This window comes from Malus domestica, chromosome 11 (genome assembly GCF_042453785.1).
Source record: "Malus domestica chromosome 11, GDT2T_hap1".
Lineage (NCBI taxonomy): Eukaryota > Viridiplantae > Streptophyta > Magnoliopsida > Rosales > Rosaceae > Malus > Malus domestica.
In genome coordinates this window covers 30103138-30120642 of record NC_091671.1, presented here as the reverse complement: position 1 = coordinate 30120642, position 17505 = coordinate 30103138, and the positions used below count along the sequence as shown (strand labels likewise).

At 35.5% G+C, this 17505-nt stretch overlaps 1 protein-coding gene and 1 long non-coding RNA gene across 2 annotated transcripts; one reads left to right on the top strand and one right to left on the bottom strand.

The window, feature by feature from the left end:
* The first annotated feature begins 6429 nt into the window (after nucleotides 1-6429).
* On the top strand, nucleotides 6430-9422 carry LOC103448403 (uncharacterized protein At4g14342). Its single transcript, XM_008387662.4, has 4 exons — nucleotides 6430-6618; nucleotides 7426-7511; nucleotides 7613-7736; nucleotides 9116-9422. The coding sequence occupies exons 1-4, from the start codon at nucleotides 6613-6615 to the stop codon at nucleotides 9161-9163; spliced, it is 264 nt and encodes an 87-aa protein (XP_008385884.2). The 5' UTR covers nucleotides 6430-6612; the 3' UTR covers nucleotides 9164-9422.
* A 120-nt stretch (nucleotides 9423-9542) lies between these two features.
* On the bottom strand, nucleotides 9543-9895 carry LOC139189157 (uncharacterized). The gene is made up of 2 exons (XR_011572737.1): nucleotides 9794-9895; nucleotides 9543-9714 (listed from the first exon to the last, which is right to left on the bottom strand). It is a non-coding gene; the product is annotated as an uncharacterized lncRNA (long non-coding RNA).
* Nucleotides 9896-17505: the final 7610 nt, after the last annotated feature.

The window sequence follows — 17505 nt, the reverse complement described above, 5'->3', positions numbered from 1 at the left end:
ACGTCGCCTTAGAAATGTCTAAGATGAGACTTAACAGAAGTCAAACATGATATTTGTTTCATGTTGAAGCTTGTAAAGCTGGATATGAGTATCTAGGTGGGCGCCGAGAAGGCGACTAGGCTAGAAGACTCAGGTTAGGCGCTTGTGTAGAGACTAGACTAAGATCCGTATGGTGTATGTCCAATGGACATGTGACACACTCATTGAAATTAGGATACACCATAGCATACAAATCATACTGTATGTGCTATAACCGACTGATAGTGGCAGTGATGAATTGATCCATGCTTCAATCACAGTGTGAACCATAAGGAATCTATACGATTCCACCCTTATGCCCTTTGAACTAAATTTTATGTTAGAAAGATGAGGTTTAATGATCGATACTATAGCACGTTTATCTAAAACGGTCAAGTGCGCTACTGTCCCAAGAGGCGTGTCTAGGCAAGTAGTTAAATCAAATTAGACTGACATGAGAGTTTAAGGAAGATAGTTCGAAGATAACACCATGTCATGTGATTCATTAGCTGCAAGGCGTCTTTTGATATTTGTTATCAAACATAAGACATGGATACATGATACTTGTGAGACATGACATTGTTTTTTATTTTATAACGAGGGATAAAGAATGTCAAGTCTGGTGTGTAACGAACAGTCTGGGGCATAAAGCGATGAACTTCCGAGTGATGCACTGTTGTTAGTTTAGTGATAGCTTAATGGCAGTGCTCCTGGTTATGTACATTCTTTCTCGCAAGGTCACGCATCTCATTTCATGTATGAGGAGATTGACTAGAATGGATGTGGACTAAGTGTGTTGATTAAGACTATGCCACACCTTATGTGGGTGAGTGGGAGATGTAGGTTTTATCTTATGGGATAAATAAATATCAAAGGATATTCCACCCACATGAGGATATTAACCTCCTAATTTTCTATATGATAATTAGATGAAAATCAAGGGATATTCATATTAGAATATACTTGGGATTTTTATGGGTTTTAAGTCTTTGTACACTCTTCCCAACCACTATATAAGGAGGTTTTGGGGAAGAGAGAAAACACAAGAAACATAAGCTTTTCCATAGTTCAAATATTCTAGTTAGGTCTTTAGAGCTTTCACTTTCGGCTCTAGGTCTTGGGAGGTGAAAACCAAGGGGCAACTCAACATACCGTAGCCAACCCGACGACCTGCGAGGTTCTAAACGTACACGGATGGTCAGAGCAGTTGTTCATGTTTGTAGGAGCGTGTTGAGATTCAAGCTTCCGCATAAAAGGTACACACGTCCTTTCAAATTTATTTATAGTCTTCCAACAAGATCAATGAATGATTTATAGATTTTCTTTTTTCATGTGAATTGTTGTCATTGTTACTGATGTGTATTCATAGTTGGTCATGTAAACATGCATAATCATGAAAGTCAATGACATAAAGACACACATTAAAGTGTTTTGATGTAAAGCTACAAGTAGTATCTTCTTAAATGTTTTGTAAAGAATATTGGGGAAACCTTGGAGGTAGACTTGTATTACTTATGTGCCCGCATGGGGGTTTTGCATGAAGAGTAATGCTAGATAGATCAAATTTTTTAAACTAAATTTGCAAATTAAATGATGTGGTTGTACATGATTGGATTATTAATTAAGTGTCGATTAACGTGCTTGTTTCTTATTGGTGACACATCATTTGGTTTGCAAATTAGTTTAAAATTTTTGATCTCTCTAACATTATTCTTTGCATGAAAGTTTGCTCGTAGGGCGACGGTACCGCAAAAAGATGAACTGAAAATGGTTTCTGAAGTTTACAATGGTTTTGTTATACATAAATTCATGGCATGACATGTGCACAAGCATTTGGTTGTGGGTGTGCCATACTGGTTGTTTGAAAGAGTGTTAGGAATTGTTTGGTAACTACTTACTGAGTTATGCCCACTAAAGTTTTTCCCTTTGCATGTTTGAGGTGAGGAAAGGAAGTAGGCAACATTTATAGCTTTTATTTACTGATAGGCATTGGATGTGCTATGGCGGACCCAAATTTACAGTCGTGTCATTGGGTCTTGTTTTCAATTTTCTTTACATCTGAAAACGATTTTCTTTCTGAAATCTCAAACGATTTTCTTTCTGAAATCACAAAATGATTTTCTTTCTTTTAGAGGATATTTTCTGTATTGTGGTAGCGACCCGAAATTTCAAGCGAAAATTTTGGGGCATTACAAATCTACACTGAGTAGTGAGGGTTTGAACTCGAAACACAATAGATTAAAAAGGAAGGTCCTAGGAGCATCCCCACCGGAAAAAATTGGATTCAAATCTTATATTTGAGTCTAACATGCGTCTAATGTTCTTCAATGCAATGGAGACTTTAAAACTCATACATAAATGATAAATCTCCGGCGAAATAGAGATCCAACTGGGTTTCAATATGAGATTTGAGTCCAAGGTGGAGCCCATGCCAACTTGGAAAAATTTATTCAACTAAGAAAAATGAGATATGAGTTTTGAGTCTAATCATCTCCAACGCATATACTAAATTGTTAAAACTCAAATTTGAGTTTTGAGTCCAACATTTTCTTCACCAATGTTAATAATCAAATCTTATAACTCAATGAGTCTTTGCATTAGAGAAGAAAACTAAAATGCATAAATTAACCACCGTTTTGGGACCCAAATATAAGGATATAAGTTTAGAATTTGAGTATTTGCATTGGAGATACTATATTATAAGAGCATCTCTAATGTAAAGACTAAAATTTTATATTGGAGTCCAAACAGAAGGCCAAAATATCTTGAGTACACAAGAGAATTAAAACTTATATTTGAGTTTTGGGTCGCAGTGAGACACAAAGTTGGATTCTAATGTGAGATTTGAGTCCAATGTGGAGTCCATGCCAACTAGGAAAAATGTTATTCAACTAATAAAATGAGGTTTGAGTCCAATCATCTTCAATATACATAAAAAAATATTGTTAAATCTAATATATGAGTTTTCAGTCCAATGTTTTTTTTCTTCAATAAATTTTAAGATTAGAGTTTTTATATTAAAAAGAAAATCAAAATACATGAACCCACCGCCTTTTTGAAACACAAATATAAGAATATGAGTTTTAAAATGTAAGAATCCACCGGCAATGCACATCACCAACTATAATTATTGAGAAATGCTAAGGGACTATCTCAAAAGTAAGGTTCTCTATGCAATCTCGAGTATTTATCAAACATAGCAAAAAATTAACCTCTAATTTCAAAAATATCATTTTTTATAAAATCTTTCAAATATATCCAAAATTCCACCTAAATAGATACATATGCCCTCAAATTTAACAATCAAATAAATTAAAGGCTTTTTAGCCAAAATGATTCGTGACATTGATGTAACTCCTTAATTTGGTCCTTAACAATTAATGATAATCAATAGTAGTGTTCTTGAATTTGGCTATCGTGAATCATTTTAGTCTTTCTTTGAATTTATCCATCATGATCATTTTAGTTTTTTCGTGAAAAATCTGTCAATTGCTCTGTTAGTGTGATGATGTGGTGCCACATGGGTCTCATGACACACCCCGACCCGGAATGTCCACCTGAACTCCAAATCGAGTTGTACTGGTCGACACCAGAAGGGTGATGAAGCCATAAAATGTAATGATGTGGAAATGTGAATAAATTTAAACTTAAAAATGCTTAAATATAAGAGTGCTCTAGTGAGCGGGAATGAACTCATTCCACACCTGATGTCAGAGCATAAGTAATGTACAATATGGGTAAGATAAGAATTATACCGTCGAAGGTAATCACTTATACCAAAACTTGCCAAGAATCTTCGTCAACACGAAAGCTCAGTCACTAAAACTTGGAGGAGCGAAAAACAAGGGTGAGTGGGCCTAAAAATAAAGTTTTATAAAAAATTTTTTGAAAACATTATAACCCCTCGCCATAAAACAATTATAGTTTTCAAAATATACATACTACGTATAATATAAACACTTATTGTAACATGCACTATCTCAAGACTTCAATACGTCACAAATTCGTAAATATGTATATAACATCCAGTAATCACAATGTCTCGCAGGAATAAATATATCACATCAAGTGCTCATTGACACATGCTGACACACGAGTTCATGCAGAGGTATTTTAACATGAACAGGACTGGGTGTAATAATGATTTACACTCTAGTATTATAATCACGTGAAGACTGGCGCTATACGCATCACATACGAGTCCTAATTCCCTATAGCAATCTAGGACAGGACTAGCACCTACAATGGATCCAAAGTGAGCGTACGGTGCGATGTGAACATACACGTGAAAGTCTGGCCCTGGCCTGGGCGAGTATTAACACCAGTGCAACACACGATGAGCAGATAATATAATCATGATCATATAATGGTAATCGATAATTCTAATCAACCATAACACTATTCATGACCGCAATTATAATTAAAGCATTCCATACTAGTACGCATACCTATGCATCCTGCAGGATTCAAAATAATTTCGTAAATTCCGTCATTTCGCTAATTTTTATGAGCATTAGTCTAATCTAGGCATACGTAAGATATTTTTTTTCAAACGTATAAATGGAAACTATATAAATATTTACTATTTAAAAGTAAAGACTCACTCACAGATATTGGCGAGGTCACAACAGTTCGAACTAGGAAAGCTGGAGTCACCAATAATAATCGCACCTAAGCATAACATTGGGGTCCGTTAGTAAAACTCAACTTAAACGATCAAATTTGAGAAAACGAAGTGCAAATTTGGAATCAGGGCGTCAAATTACGCTAAGGAGGGTTCCCGACAAATTTTACAAAAAGTCAACGAAAAAGTCAACGGTCAACCCTAAAAGTTAACCGAGACATCCTGGTGGTCAACTATGCTAAAACCTTGGAATTTCACTAAATGGATGTCAAAAATAAACTCGGAGCGTCAAAATTAGTTTAGAAGGGTTTTCAAGAAAATTTTGAAAAAGTCAACGGTTAACCTTAATGGAATATTCCCTCCTCATAAGGAATATTTTGTTAAAATTAATTGGGAATTAACAAAATATTCCAAGTAGAATATTCTCTTTAATTTCAGAAATGGACTTGGACTTGGACAAAGATCCAAAGATTTGGGCCGGATTAGGGCTTAGGCCCTTTCTTCTTTTTTTTTTTTTTTTTCTTCTTCTTCTTCTGTTGCAGATTTTCGACCGCAAATCTGGGGTGAATTCAAATGCTCCATTCGGACGTATTTCACTACCAAATTTTGCCTATAATATATCAAAATGAAGTTAGAAAAGTGTATAACAAGATTATACCATTTGGAAGCCCAATGGTTGTCAGAGATGGCCGGAAAATGGCATGAAAGACGACTAGTCCGTTTGAAACTGGGAAAATTGGCCGGAAAATTGGACAAACTTTAAACGTCCATAACTTTGTCAATACTTAATGAAATTGAGTGATTCAAAAATGAAAATCATACCTCGGGATGAGACAAAAAGATTGGTACCCTTCTTGATGGCTAACTCGCCTTGGTGTGGTCGGTTGTCATATCTCACAAATATAATCATATAATGACATGTGGTAACTGCAGCGGCGCTCAATGTCGATGATGAGGGGGTCGAAGGGGATAGGGTTGTGGTGGTGAAGTGTAGCAGCGAAGGTGAAATTGGACTGGAGTTTAAGGCGACAGTAGCTAAAATGCCTTTAATTTATTTAAAGGAAAACTAATGAAAAGGGCTTGAAAACTTCGAGTTTTAACGATAAGGACAAAATAAAGGGTAAAGTGAATAGTACCAGGATTGATTTTTAGTGTAAAAATGTGGTTTTTCGTTAAAGTGAACAGTATCAGGAGTTTTTTTTATTAAAGTTCCCTTTATTTAATTGCTAAATTTGAGGGTATTTTTGTCTCTTTAAGTGAAATTTTGGATATATTTGAATTTTTTTATAAGAAGTGACATTTTTAAAATTAAGAGTTAATTTTTTGCTATATTTGATAAATACTCTTCAATCTCTGCCACCTCATATTTTAACACAATATTTTATAATGTTAGTATGAGAATTGACATTATGTGTGGACCATGAGTAGAGCTCCCTTTAGGATTTCACTAACACTATGTTTGGATTAGAGAAATAAACTTAGAATTTGGATAAAAGTCAGAATTTAAAAATTGACATGCACCAATTCCCTTATTTGGATTTATAACATAGAAATTTAAAATTTACACGTGGAAAAAAACTTGGAATTTGGGGCCTCCAATTTCCAAGTTTAAATTTCATGTAAATAAGTGTCATTTCCCTATTTGTATGATTGGGAGTTCAAAATTAACAAATTCTGTTTTCAATTTCATTGTTCTTTTAAGTTAACCAAATAACAAAATTCACAAATTTTAGAAAATAAAATCCCTTCATTTCAATTTACGTGGTTTTAAAATTCCTTAGTAACGTCTTAGGTTTTACCCTCCACCTTCGCGGTAAACGTCAAATAACAAAGAATATTTCCCAACGTTTCATTTGCGGGTTTGCAATTGCAGTTGCAGAGTCGTCTTCATAAAGCTCACATCTCTCTCTGACTGGAACTCTTGGTGACCGTTATTCAATTCAGCTGGTTACTTCTTCTCGTTTGCCAATATGCAGGTAACTACACATCAACCCTAATTTCTCATCTCAATTGCAATATTCTCCTCCAGTTCTTGCCTAAGTAATTGCTTAAAACCCTAATTTTCTGTTTGATTCCGGAGAGAAGAGGAAGAAAATCGGCAGAAAACCCTACTATCATCACCATAGAACACTAATTTTCAGTATTAAGAGCATCTCCAATAGCCTATTCAATTTTTTTTTTTGTTAAATTAGCTGCTTAACAGTGTCAAAGAACTATTTTTGGGCCATCCAGTTTAACTAAACACCTCTAATGACACACTCTATTTTTACAAACCCTTAATATTGCAAGCGTTGGGTGGCTATGTGGTTAAAGATTCCTCTTTTAGCCCAATGCGTCCTGGGTTTGAACGCTCCCCTCCCCTTAGTGTATATTAGTGTAGAATATGCTTGTACTAGAAAAAAAAACCCTTAAGTAGTTGTTTGGTATAGTATTAAATATTAATTAATTTAGCTACTTATTCATTTTTTTGAAACAAAAAATTGTATCCAAGACGGATTACCGAAGAAGCCCTAATATTTTGTTAGTTTTCAAGAGAGAGTTGAAAAGTTTGAGAGTTTGAAGAGTTTTTTAATGTTTAGCTAAAATTCTCTCTACTCCTCTTATGGAGTGTCCATTCACTATGTTAGAACAGAGAGCCATTTAAAGAGTCTCTTGAAGTAAGGTTTTGCTGGTTTTTTACTATGGTTAGCTAATGTTGTTGTAAAGGGTCTCTTGGAGATGCTCTCATACTTGAAAGTAGTAATGAGCTTGCTAATTGTTTGTGTTTCTTATATTGAGCTCAGGCCAGTGATAGGTTCAACATCAATTCCCAGCTTGAACATCTTCAAGCTAAATATGTTGGGACCGGACATGCCGATATGAATAGATAGTGAGTATAATCTTGCTTCTTCAGCAAAATGCAATAATCTTTTGTATTTATGATTGGGTTATGTGTTAATTTTGAACTTCTCTTGCGTTTGGAATGTGTAGTGAATGGGCCGTGAATATCCAACGCGATAGCTACGCATCCTATGTTGGCCATTATCCACTTCTTTCGTACTTTGCTCTTGCGGAGAATGAGTCCATTGGAAGAGAACGCTACAACTTTATGCAGGTTCTCTCTTACTTTTGCACTTTTATGACTTTGAGGATATGAATTGGGTGTTTCTCTGTACTTATCTTTAGCTACTGTTAGTCTGGTTATGTTTTATTGGATTGTTACTTCTTTGTTGTATTAATGTCCCATGTCTGCTTTGCCTGTGCATGTATGTGACATTGTCATTGTAGTCTACTTTTGAGTATGCGCTTATTGAGTGAGGATTTTTATTAGAGGGTTGGCCTTCACTAACTTCATGGCGGAAGTGATTGCAACCTATTATATGGATGGATTGAAAATCAGGTGTTATGTGTGCAATCATGATAGAACTCTTGAAGAAGGAGAGGAGTACTAATAGTTCTTTGGAATGAACGTTTTATAAACTGGTTTGGTTAAAGCCCTAGGTCCTTTTCTTTGAGTTGTTTTCAGTTGAAGTACTCCTTTTCTGGTCATGCTCTTTGACGCTACGTGCAGCTTTTCAAACCAATCATCGGAAGGAAAGTCTCTTTGATATAAGGGTTAGTTGCTCAATAGTTGCGTGTTCAGTTAGTAAGTTTGCATGGCTTGAGATTTTTTCATTCCTTGTTTCATTGGTGCCTAACTAGAAGGAAGATAGTTTTGAATTTAGTATGTAACTGAGACAAGAAAGGAGAAGTTGGGTGATGAATTTCTTAGCAGTTCCAGATAGTTTAGTTTGGTAAAACATGGAGAGGAAGTTCGCTGCGTGCTATTTGTACTGTTCTGTTTCTTAAGTAGTTGGGGTAAGGTTTTGTTTAGTTATCCAGAATTTGTTCACTCTTAAGTCTACCAGGCTATACATTGTTTTTCTGAAACGTGACATTTCCATCAGTGACTTCCTGCTGATGTAAAGGCTGGAAAGTATCCAAGATCCTGGGAGAAATCAGTCTGTAGTATATCTTGTTGCAATTTCTTTAACTAAACTCAACTGAACAAAGTGTTATCCAAACTACCTGGGCTGAGTATTCCATTGCCCCTGTCAAATCCTGTTGACCAGTATAGTAGACTTACAATAGACTACTATCCCATGGACACCATGTCATGCTCGAGCGTATAGTATTATTTATCTGTTCTTCTGAATTCTGATGTAATCTTGGTTTCTTTTTAGCACTTGGTCCAGTTGATCCCACAACTAGTCTGCAGTGTTGTAAACCCCTTCCTAATCTTTTTTTCCTATCCATATGATCTGATGTCAATGTGTGGGTTTCTCTTCTTTGTTATTTGGGGCTGGTGATGGGTAATTTATGATGGTTTTCTTTTGCACCTGGTGATCTTAAAATGCACGCGGTAGAGATATTTGATAATGTGTTAGTAAAAACTCAAGCCGTGATACTTGTCTTTATGATTTATTGAATTGATTTGTTTTCATTGTTGTGCAGAAAATGCTTTTGCCATGCGGTCCTCCCCCGGAAAGAGAAGACGATTGATACTATATTGTCATAAGAACTTACCTCTTTATGATGTACACCCACCACGGCGCCTCATTCCAATAAAACAATAACATGAGTAAGGTTTTTACTCATGGCATAGTATTATTGGATTGGAACGCCACGTGACAATAAACTTGTTCCATGTACGTTGCTCTCCTATCTATCCCGTTTGCTGAAAAAAGTGATCATATGTGACTTTGATTACATGTACTTGATTTTTCTTTTCAATTCATGAATCTAATGCCTTCTTGTGGCCCTTATCCGTGTTCATTCACGTTAAGCTGCATTATGACATCAATTTTTTTTATCATTGCCATAATTCATTCATCTAATTTACTAAAGCTGTTTATGAAGCCGAAAACAGGTTGGACAGATGTCTGGGTGAAAAAGTTTTATTTGAACAAATCGGTTTAGATCCGATTTCAACAAATAGGAAAACTGAATAAAACCGCCAAAGAAAGAAGCGGATTCTAGGCATACAGGTTATCTGGGAGGCGTTTCTGGTCGATTTCAACTTGCTGGATCGTCCATTGCATGTTTTCCAGTTTCTGTATAAGAAAGTTGTTACCAGAGATTTTAGCAGAGGAACCAGATAAATGAACAACTCTGAGCATTGCTATTTTTTACCTGTACAATATCACGATACTGCCGCGCAACTTGATCCAAGTTTCCGTAGCATCGATGAGATACTTCCTATAACGAATGACATGATTTAAAGAAACTTGAACTAGTAAGCTTGTACATATGATGATTACTTTCGACAATGTAATCGATAAGTACCTTAATAATTATGTTGATGTTGCAACGTCAAATCCTTGATCAACTTGATCAAAACTCCCAGTATCTGCTCTAAAACCTAGTTTGTGCAAAAACAACACGTCACATAATCTCACAAACGAAATTAGGCCCGTTTGAGATTTCAGGAACAAAAACATGAGATTCCGGCTGATCGATAACATGAGACACATCCGACGGCAGGTTTTGTCCCTGTAGTTGTTGCAGCCCCTTCGCCATTTCTCCTTTCTCGACCATCAAAACGCCGCCGTCTTCCTTCTTCGTCCTTCTTCCCTCTTCCTTCCTAACGATGAAGATGCCGCATTTGCCATTCTCACGCGGGAATTCGAATCAGTTACCACCAAAAGTGATGACGTATTCAGCTCGGTTTACCAAACTACCCTAACACCAGACGGCGTCGTTTGCGCAAGTACTCTCAGCAAAATCTAAAATTACCCCTACAATCTATTATTATATCTCACTTTACCCTGCACTCTTCATTTATATCTCACTTTAGTCCTTTTAAATTCGTTGATGAAGCAGGGGCTCTTTGGTCCTTCTAATTCGTTTTAACATTTGTGACTTACTTCACAACATTTTTCTAAACTGTCATTAAAATTCACAATTTATTTAAGATTTTCTTATATTTATTGTTAAAGTTAAAATTAACCTTTTTGCTGTTTATTTAACAAAATAGGGCAAAGTAAAACACAAAAGAACAGAGGACCATAATAACGTGAGATTTTTGTAGGTATCAGGGCATAACTGAGAATAAGTTATTTGCTTATTTGCCCTATATTGAATTACTCTTAATGATATAAACATTTCTAATGAAGATGTCAAAAGATAAATGTCAAATATTAATTCAATAACAGTTTAGCTCGTACACTTTTCTTAGTTATAAAGGTTATTTGTAGGACTCATTTTGGTGCATTAATGGGACCAACATAATAAATAATTAAAAGATTTTTTTTGTTGTCAAACAATAGTTTTTTTTATTTTTTATTTGTTATTTTTTTATTTTTTTAACAAACGATATAATATACACTAAAGTGGAAGAAAGTGGGCTTAGCCTCATAATAGACTAGCAATAATGTAGTTCAAATTCGCTTTTGACGAGAATCAAATATAAGATCTCTCACTTACAAGTGAAGAGGAATATCACTAAACCGTACTAAATGACATATATTTGTTAGATTAATCACTAACGGAGTTCGAACCAGACTGTCATGCAATGACTCAATTCATTTCCACCATTGCAGTAAAGGCCACTTGCATAATTAAAAGATTATTTGACGCCATACACCTAATGATTAAACACATGTTAAATAATTAAGTGTATAATAAACATGAGTAAACTGTCGATTTGCCCCCTAAACTTTCACCGAACTTTCGATTTCCCCCCTGAACTTTTCGATTGGAAAATTTCCCCCCTGAACTAATTTTTTTAGCCAATTTGCCCCCTACCGTTAGTTTTTCAAACATTCCATCCAAATTTCTGTTAAGTGAGACCATGTGCACAACATATGAGGGTAGTTAAGTCATTTCACTCTTAAAAATGATTAAAAAACTGAAAATAAATTTAAAAAAAAAAAATTCCCTCTATTTTTTACCTCTACCGCCGATCTCCTTGTACCCACCATTACCACCTCCTCCCACCCCTGAGACCCATCAACCACCATATCCGGTCCTCCCCCTTCCCACACACAGAGACTCCTCCTTCCCCTATCTATTTGTTATTCTACGAACAATGCAAGGAACGAAGAAAGTGGGAAGAGAGAGAGAGAGAGAGAGAGAGAGAGAGAGAGAGAGAGAGAGAGATTTGTGATGCAGGAAGAGGGTTGGGTCATTGGGGTAGCAGAGGGTGGGGCCAAATCAGGGAGTGGGGTTACGGTTGAGGGAGATGAGGGTAGGGGGAGGATGTCGTAGGGGTGGGTGATGGGGGTGCGGAAAGGAAGTGGTGGTGGCTGGGGTTTTTGTATTTTTTTTTCTTTTCTTCGATCTGTTTTTGTTTAATCATTTTTTTTAATAATGTAAAATTACTAGAATGTTCATGCCATGAAGACAATAACACCGTATGTCATTTTTTATACATAGGAATGAGTGAAAAATAAATTTGAGGATATGAATTAGAGGGAAATTTTCAGTTTTTTAATCATTTTTAAAAGTGAAATGACTTAACTACCCTCATATGTTGTGCACATGGTCTCACTTAACAGAAATTTGGATGGAATGTTTGAAAAACTAACGGTAGGGGGCAAATTGGCTAAAAAAATTAGTTCAGGGGGGAAATTTTCCAATCGAAAAGTTCAGGGGGGAAATCGAAAGTTCAGTGAAAATTTAGGGGGCAAATCGACAGTTTACTCTAATAAACATATACTATAATCATGATGGTGAACAAAAATGTTCTAAAAATAGTCCTATAAAAATTTATATGTTGTTGTAGGCATAATTTACTGAATAATTATGTAGGCCATAGAGAGAAGGAATGTGCGGCAATAATAGAGAGAAGAGAGAGATGTGTAATTGTGGGTGTGTTCTATTCCACCCCATTGTGCCTTTATTTATAGTAGTATAGAAGGTTAATTCCTTACCTTTTAGGATTACAACATTTAATAGGTAATCTACTCCTAATAGGAATATAAGATACATTCTCATATCTACTAGGATTTACACAATCACATTCCTAATCTGATAGGACTACAACACTCCCCCTTGAGTGTGTAAATACTCAAGTAAATAACGCATCAGGTCTTCAGTGATGAAGCAAGCACAATTGATGAAGTTGTCGGCACAATGAGTGAATGCGAGTCTCAAATCAACGGAAGAATGCATAAAAAAGTAAAACACAAAATCTCACTATGGTAAAACTCAAGGTGGGAGAAAAACTCATAAACTAAAGAGAAAAATTAGAAGTTGCATTAAGTCAAAACTATACGTCTTTTGGACACAAGTAGAAGAGCTCACAAGGGTATGATCAGCATAGGATGGGTGCCTCGTTAAAACCTAGTTAGGTAGCAAAAACCTAGTGGGAAAAATGCTCATAATCGTAGGGAAAAAAAAGTACATTAAGATCAAGTAAGTATACTTCTGGATACTCCCCCTGGATACTCCCCCTGAGTTTGACATAACTTCCAAATAAGAACTACAAGCATTTCATATGATAGTTAGGCATACTAATTCCTCGGACAAGCTTCTGGAAGGTTGACTTCTGCAGTGACGTTGTGTAGAGGTCGGCAAGGTTTGTATGACTTCAATCTTCTGATGCCTTGATGATGTAGATGTGGACGCAATATGTCTTGGTGTTGACTTCATTGATGTATCATGGATTGGTTGGGTTGATACATGCAGCATAATCTTCATGAATTGTCGTTGGGACTCAACAATGGATGAAAACAGCAAGTACTTCGAATATGCTTAACAAGAACTCCTAATCATGTCTCTCTTGTGGCGTAGTGAAGTAAGGTGAATCTTGGAACGATTCGAATATTTCGCAACTAAGATCATATCGTGGACCTTTAAGATATTGCAATGTCCCTAACGGTAAAGACATAAACATTTGGGGATTTTTCCTTGTGCGGGTTTGATAAGTAACATGCGTCAACATAATAACAAGGTAAACATCACTCCAAGGATCAGGGGGGTTGGATCCGCTTGAGATGCGTTGGGATTTGATTTGCCCAAATTTGTAGTACCTTCAGGGTACGTCTTTAATACCAATTCAGTGGTTGCGTGTAGGTGCGGTGCTGCATTTTTACCAAGATCAATAGCGAATGAGATGTCCCTGTCTAAATACTGAGCTAAATACAACGAAGCGCAAAGTTGAACTTAGATATGGAATTTCGGATTCCATAACCTCTTCAAGGGTTTCATTTGTATATAACATATAGATGATCAAAATATACTCAAAGGTGACACCTTCGGGGTGTAGTTCGATTGGTAGACCAAAATACCGTCAGAACAATGCTTCAACTTCAGGTCAAGACATAAACGAGTTTTCTCAAGATCCTTCATCTCAAATTTCATCTTCAGGTGCGAGGCAGTTTTCTCAAGCTTTTCCATAATCTTAGTGAGATTCATGTCAACAACATAAACTGTAACTCTAGCAATTTAGAATAAGACTTCATAGTTTAACACGTAAGGGCATAATTCATTCCTGACTGATCAAATAATCACTTAGACGGGTATACCACATCCGTCGGGTTATAAGTGAATGCCTCAAACAAGTTAAAAGGGTGTTCCGTGATTTGGAACTATTTGAACCAGTCCATGTAATTCTTTGAGAACTTACATGTAAATCTCTATTTCTATATCCTCATAGAGAAAACACTAACCACATTTCATAATGCTGCTATCAATCACAGGATGTTTTGAGAGAAACTTTGTGACGTAAGGCATGCATCATATCACACTATTTCATTCATCTCATAATGCTTCTTTTCCCACTTGTAACATAACAAGGTTACCTTGGACAGTGTAAGAATGACAGGTCTAATACACACTTTAGTAAGGAATTTGATATGGACTGTAATTTTGGTTGTCCAATCAGCTCTACGTTTTCACTTAATCAACGGAACACAGTTCGATATCGTCACTTTTCATTTATGTCGGTAGCTATCGTATAAGTGAAAACATCATCGATGGTAATCTCATTTCAATTCCATTTAGCTCATCCAAACTAGTATACTGGATCAAGAACTTCAAGTCTTTGGAGTGATCCAGATTAATCTCATGAGATGGAAATGATTTGAGACAACGATCAAGTTTAGATTCATTGTTGTGCCGTGTCTTCCTCTTCTAGGAAAATGAATCCTACAAACCGATGATCTGTCATGCTCCAGGCCAAGACAGATTGATTGGCTATCTGTCGGTAGACCTAGCATTCGTGTCGTGTTTTTCATGTTCGTGTCGTTTTCATGTCATACCCGATATCTTAACCGGTCATGTCATGTAACACCTATTAAAATAAACGGGTAAAATGACCTGACTCGAAATCGACCCGATAATATTAATAGGTAATATGATCCGACCCATTACCCGTTAAGGAAAGTATATTTTAAACCAATAAATAATCAAATGAAAAACATAATATAAAAAAGTATATACATACCATATTGTCACATCCAAAACATAAAAACGCATTTTTCTTTTAAGTATATTTTCACTTACCTAAAGTCTTTAATAGTTTTTTAATTAATGTAGAAGTGTAAAAATATATAGAAAAAAATATATAAACGCTCGTAATGACAAGCTTTACAACTTTCATAAAAAGCTTAACTTCAAAATTCACCACTATAATTATATAAATCATAGATCAAAATTTAATCGTTGATTGTTGTTTACATTTACGCTTCATTGTTCTCATCAAATTTTGTTTTTTTAGATTTTGTTTTTTGAAAACTTGATCTATTAAAGGATGCATGAAGATGAATGGTTTGGATCGTTGATATTATATTCAGAGTTTTACGGTTGGTGAAAATATTGCTTGATGTTTATAAAGTTTCTACAAACTATACGACATCGACTCATATTTCAGTTAACCGTAAATATCGAAACATGATATCAAAGATCTGAACTGTTCATCTTCTTACATCCACCAGATGATCATGGTTTCAAAAAAGAAAATTTTAAAAATGAAATTCAGTAAGAAAAATAAAGCGTAAATGGCAATCGACGGTTAAATATAAATTTAAGGTTTATGAATTATAGTGTTGGATTTCGAAGCTGATCCCTTCATGAAAGTTGTAAAGTTTGTCACTATGAGTGATTGTATATTTTTTTTTTACATTTTTTACACTTCTACAATAATTATTATTAATTTTATTAATTTTTCCCTCAAATAAAAAACATTATTCATGAAGGTTTGGAGGATTTTAAAAATCTAAATGATAATATAAGTGTAACCATTATCTACTCATGAAGGAATAATGATGAATCACGAATGTGTATATATTCCTTCACATTTTTCATACTTGTATGTATGTCTTCTTAGTTCTTACTTATACAAATACTATATTAGTTTATTTTAATTTTGGACAACAACATGTTAAGTAAAATTTATCCTAGTAATGATAATAAGAAACTCTCATAATAAAAATAAATAATGACTAAAACTTTTTTTTTTAAAACTTATATAGAATAATAATACAAAACTATATATTTAATATAGATATATTGTATATATTAATATGGCTATTGTATTTTATAATAAAACTTTTAGTAATTAAACTTTAAAATTATCAAAATAATTTTTTTTAACAGGTCGAAACAGGTTACTCACGTGTTACCCGCGTGTATACCTATTAAGAACCCGTTATTAACGGGTCACCCGATAATGACTCGATAAGTTATTGTGTTGACCCGAAACCCGTTATTTTCATGTCGTTTTCATGTCGTGTCAAAAACTGTCGGGTCTATCTGCCAGTGTACCGGACCGTCTAACAGGGGCGTTCAAACCGTCCAACAGGGGCGGCACACCCTCTAGGGATGTTAACTCAACGTACGTTAAGTACGTCTATTCTTATAGGCATGTTTACAGCTGGTATATGATCTCGTCACTTTAGCTAGATTAGAGGAAATCTAGAATTCATCGCACTTACTTATCATATATGTGCAGTACAGGGATTGAGTTGAGACATAGTGGGTAACGTCCACGCAAATTTGTGTCGTTCTCTAGGAACATTGACATTCTTATCTCTCCCTAACGACGGGAAGATTGTCTCATTAAAGTGACAACCCGCAAATGAGCGGTAAAGAGATCGCATGCAAGGGCTTTTAGAGAGCTAGTATGAAGGAGAATCATAATCGACAAAAAATACACATCCTTCTTTGAGGACCCATGATGGTACGTTGCAGCAGCGCAACTTGGCACATGGAATGCACACCCAAATGCGTAAATACGAAAATCGCTAGGTTTGTACTCAGTAACGAACTGTAACGTCATATAGGTTGGGTGGCAATGGGCCTTAAGGGCAGACCAACATAACTGCGTACAAGATTACATAGCCCTAGGCAAAAACTGAAAACTTGGTACGTTTACCAAAATTCAGGCAATCATTTAAATTGCACTTTATGATCACTAGGCGAGGCTATTTGGGCTGAATTATGGGAATTCGATGTTCAATTATAAACCCAAAATACATGCAATACTTTATCGAAAACTGTCGATATAAACTCTCCAGCATTATCTAGTCTCCCAGACTTTTATGGGATAAGTAGGATGGTGAACCTTAATTGGGCAGGAGGTTTAGTAGTAATGTGTGTGGACAAACATGTGACCAGTTTGTCGATTCATCAACCAAAACCATAAGTATTTATATGGTCCGCATTTTTGTTGGATTAGTCCACATATATTCCCTTGAATCCATTGTGAAAAGAGAGTTGTTTCGTATCCTTGTGAGGAATGATATAGAAAATCAATTTCCCTAATGAGCAGGCTTGGCAAAGTGTGCTTGTAGGCATAAAATCCTTACTTTGGGTAAGAATATGCGTCGTAGCATCATTGTTTGACCTAAGTGTCCCAAAAGGTCGTGCCAAAGCAAGTAAACTACTCAATCACCAAGCTT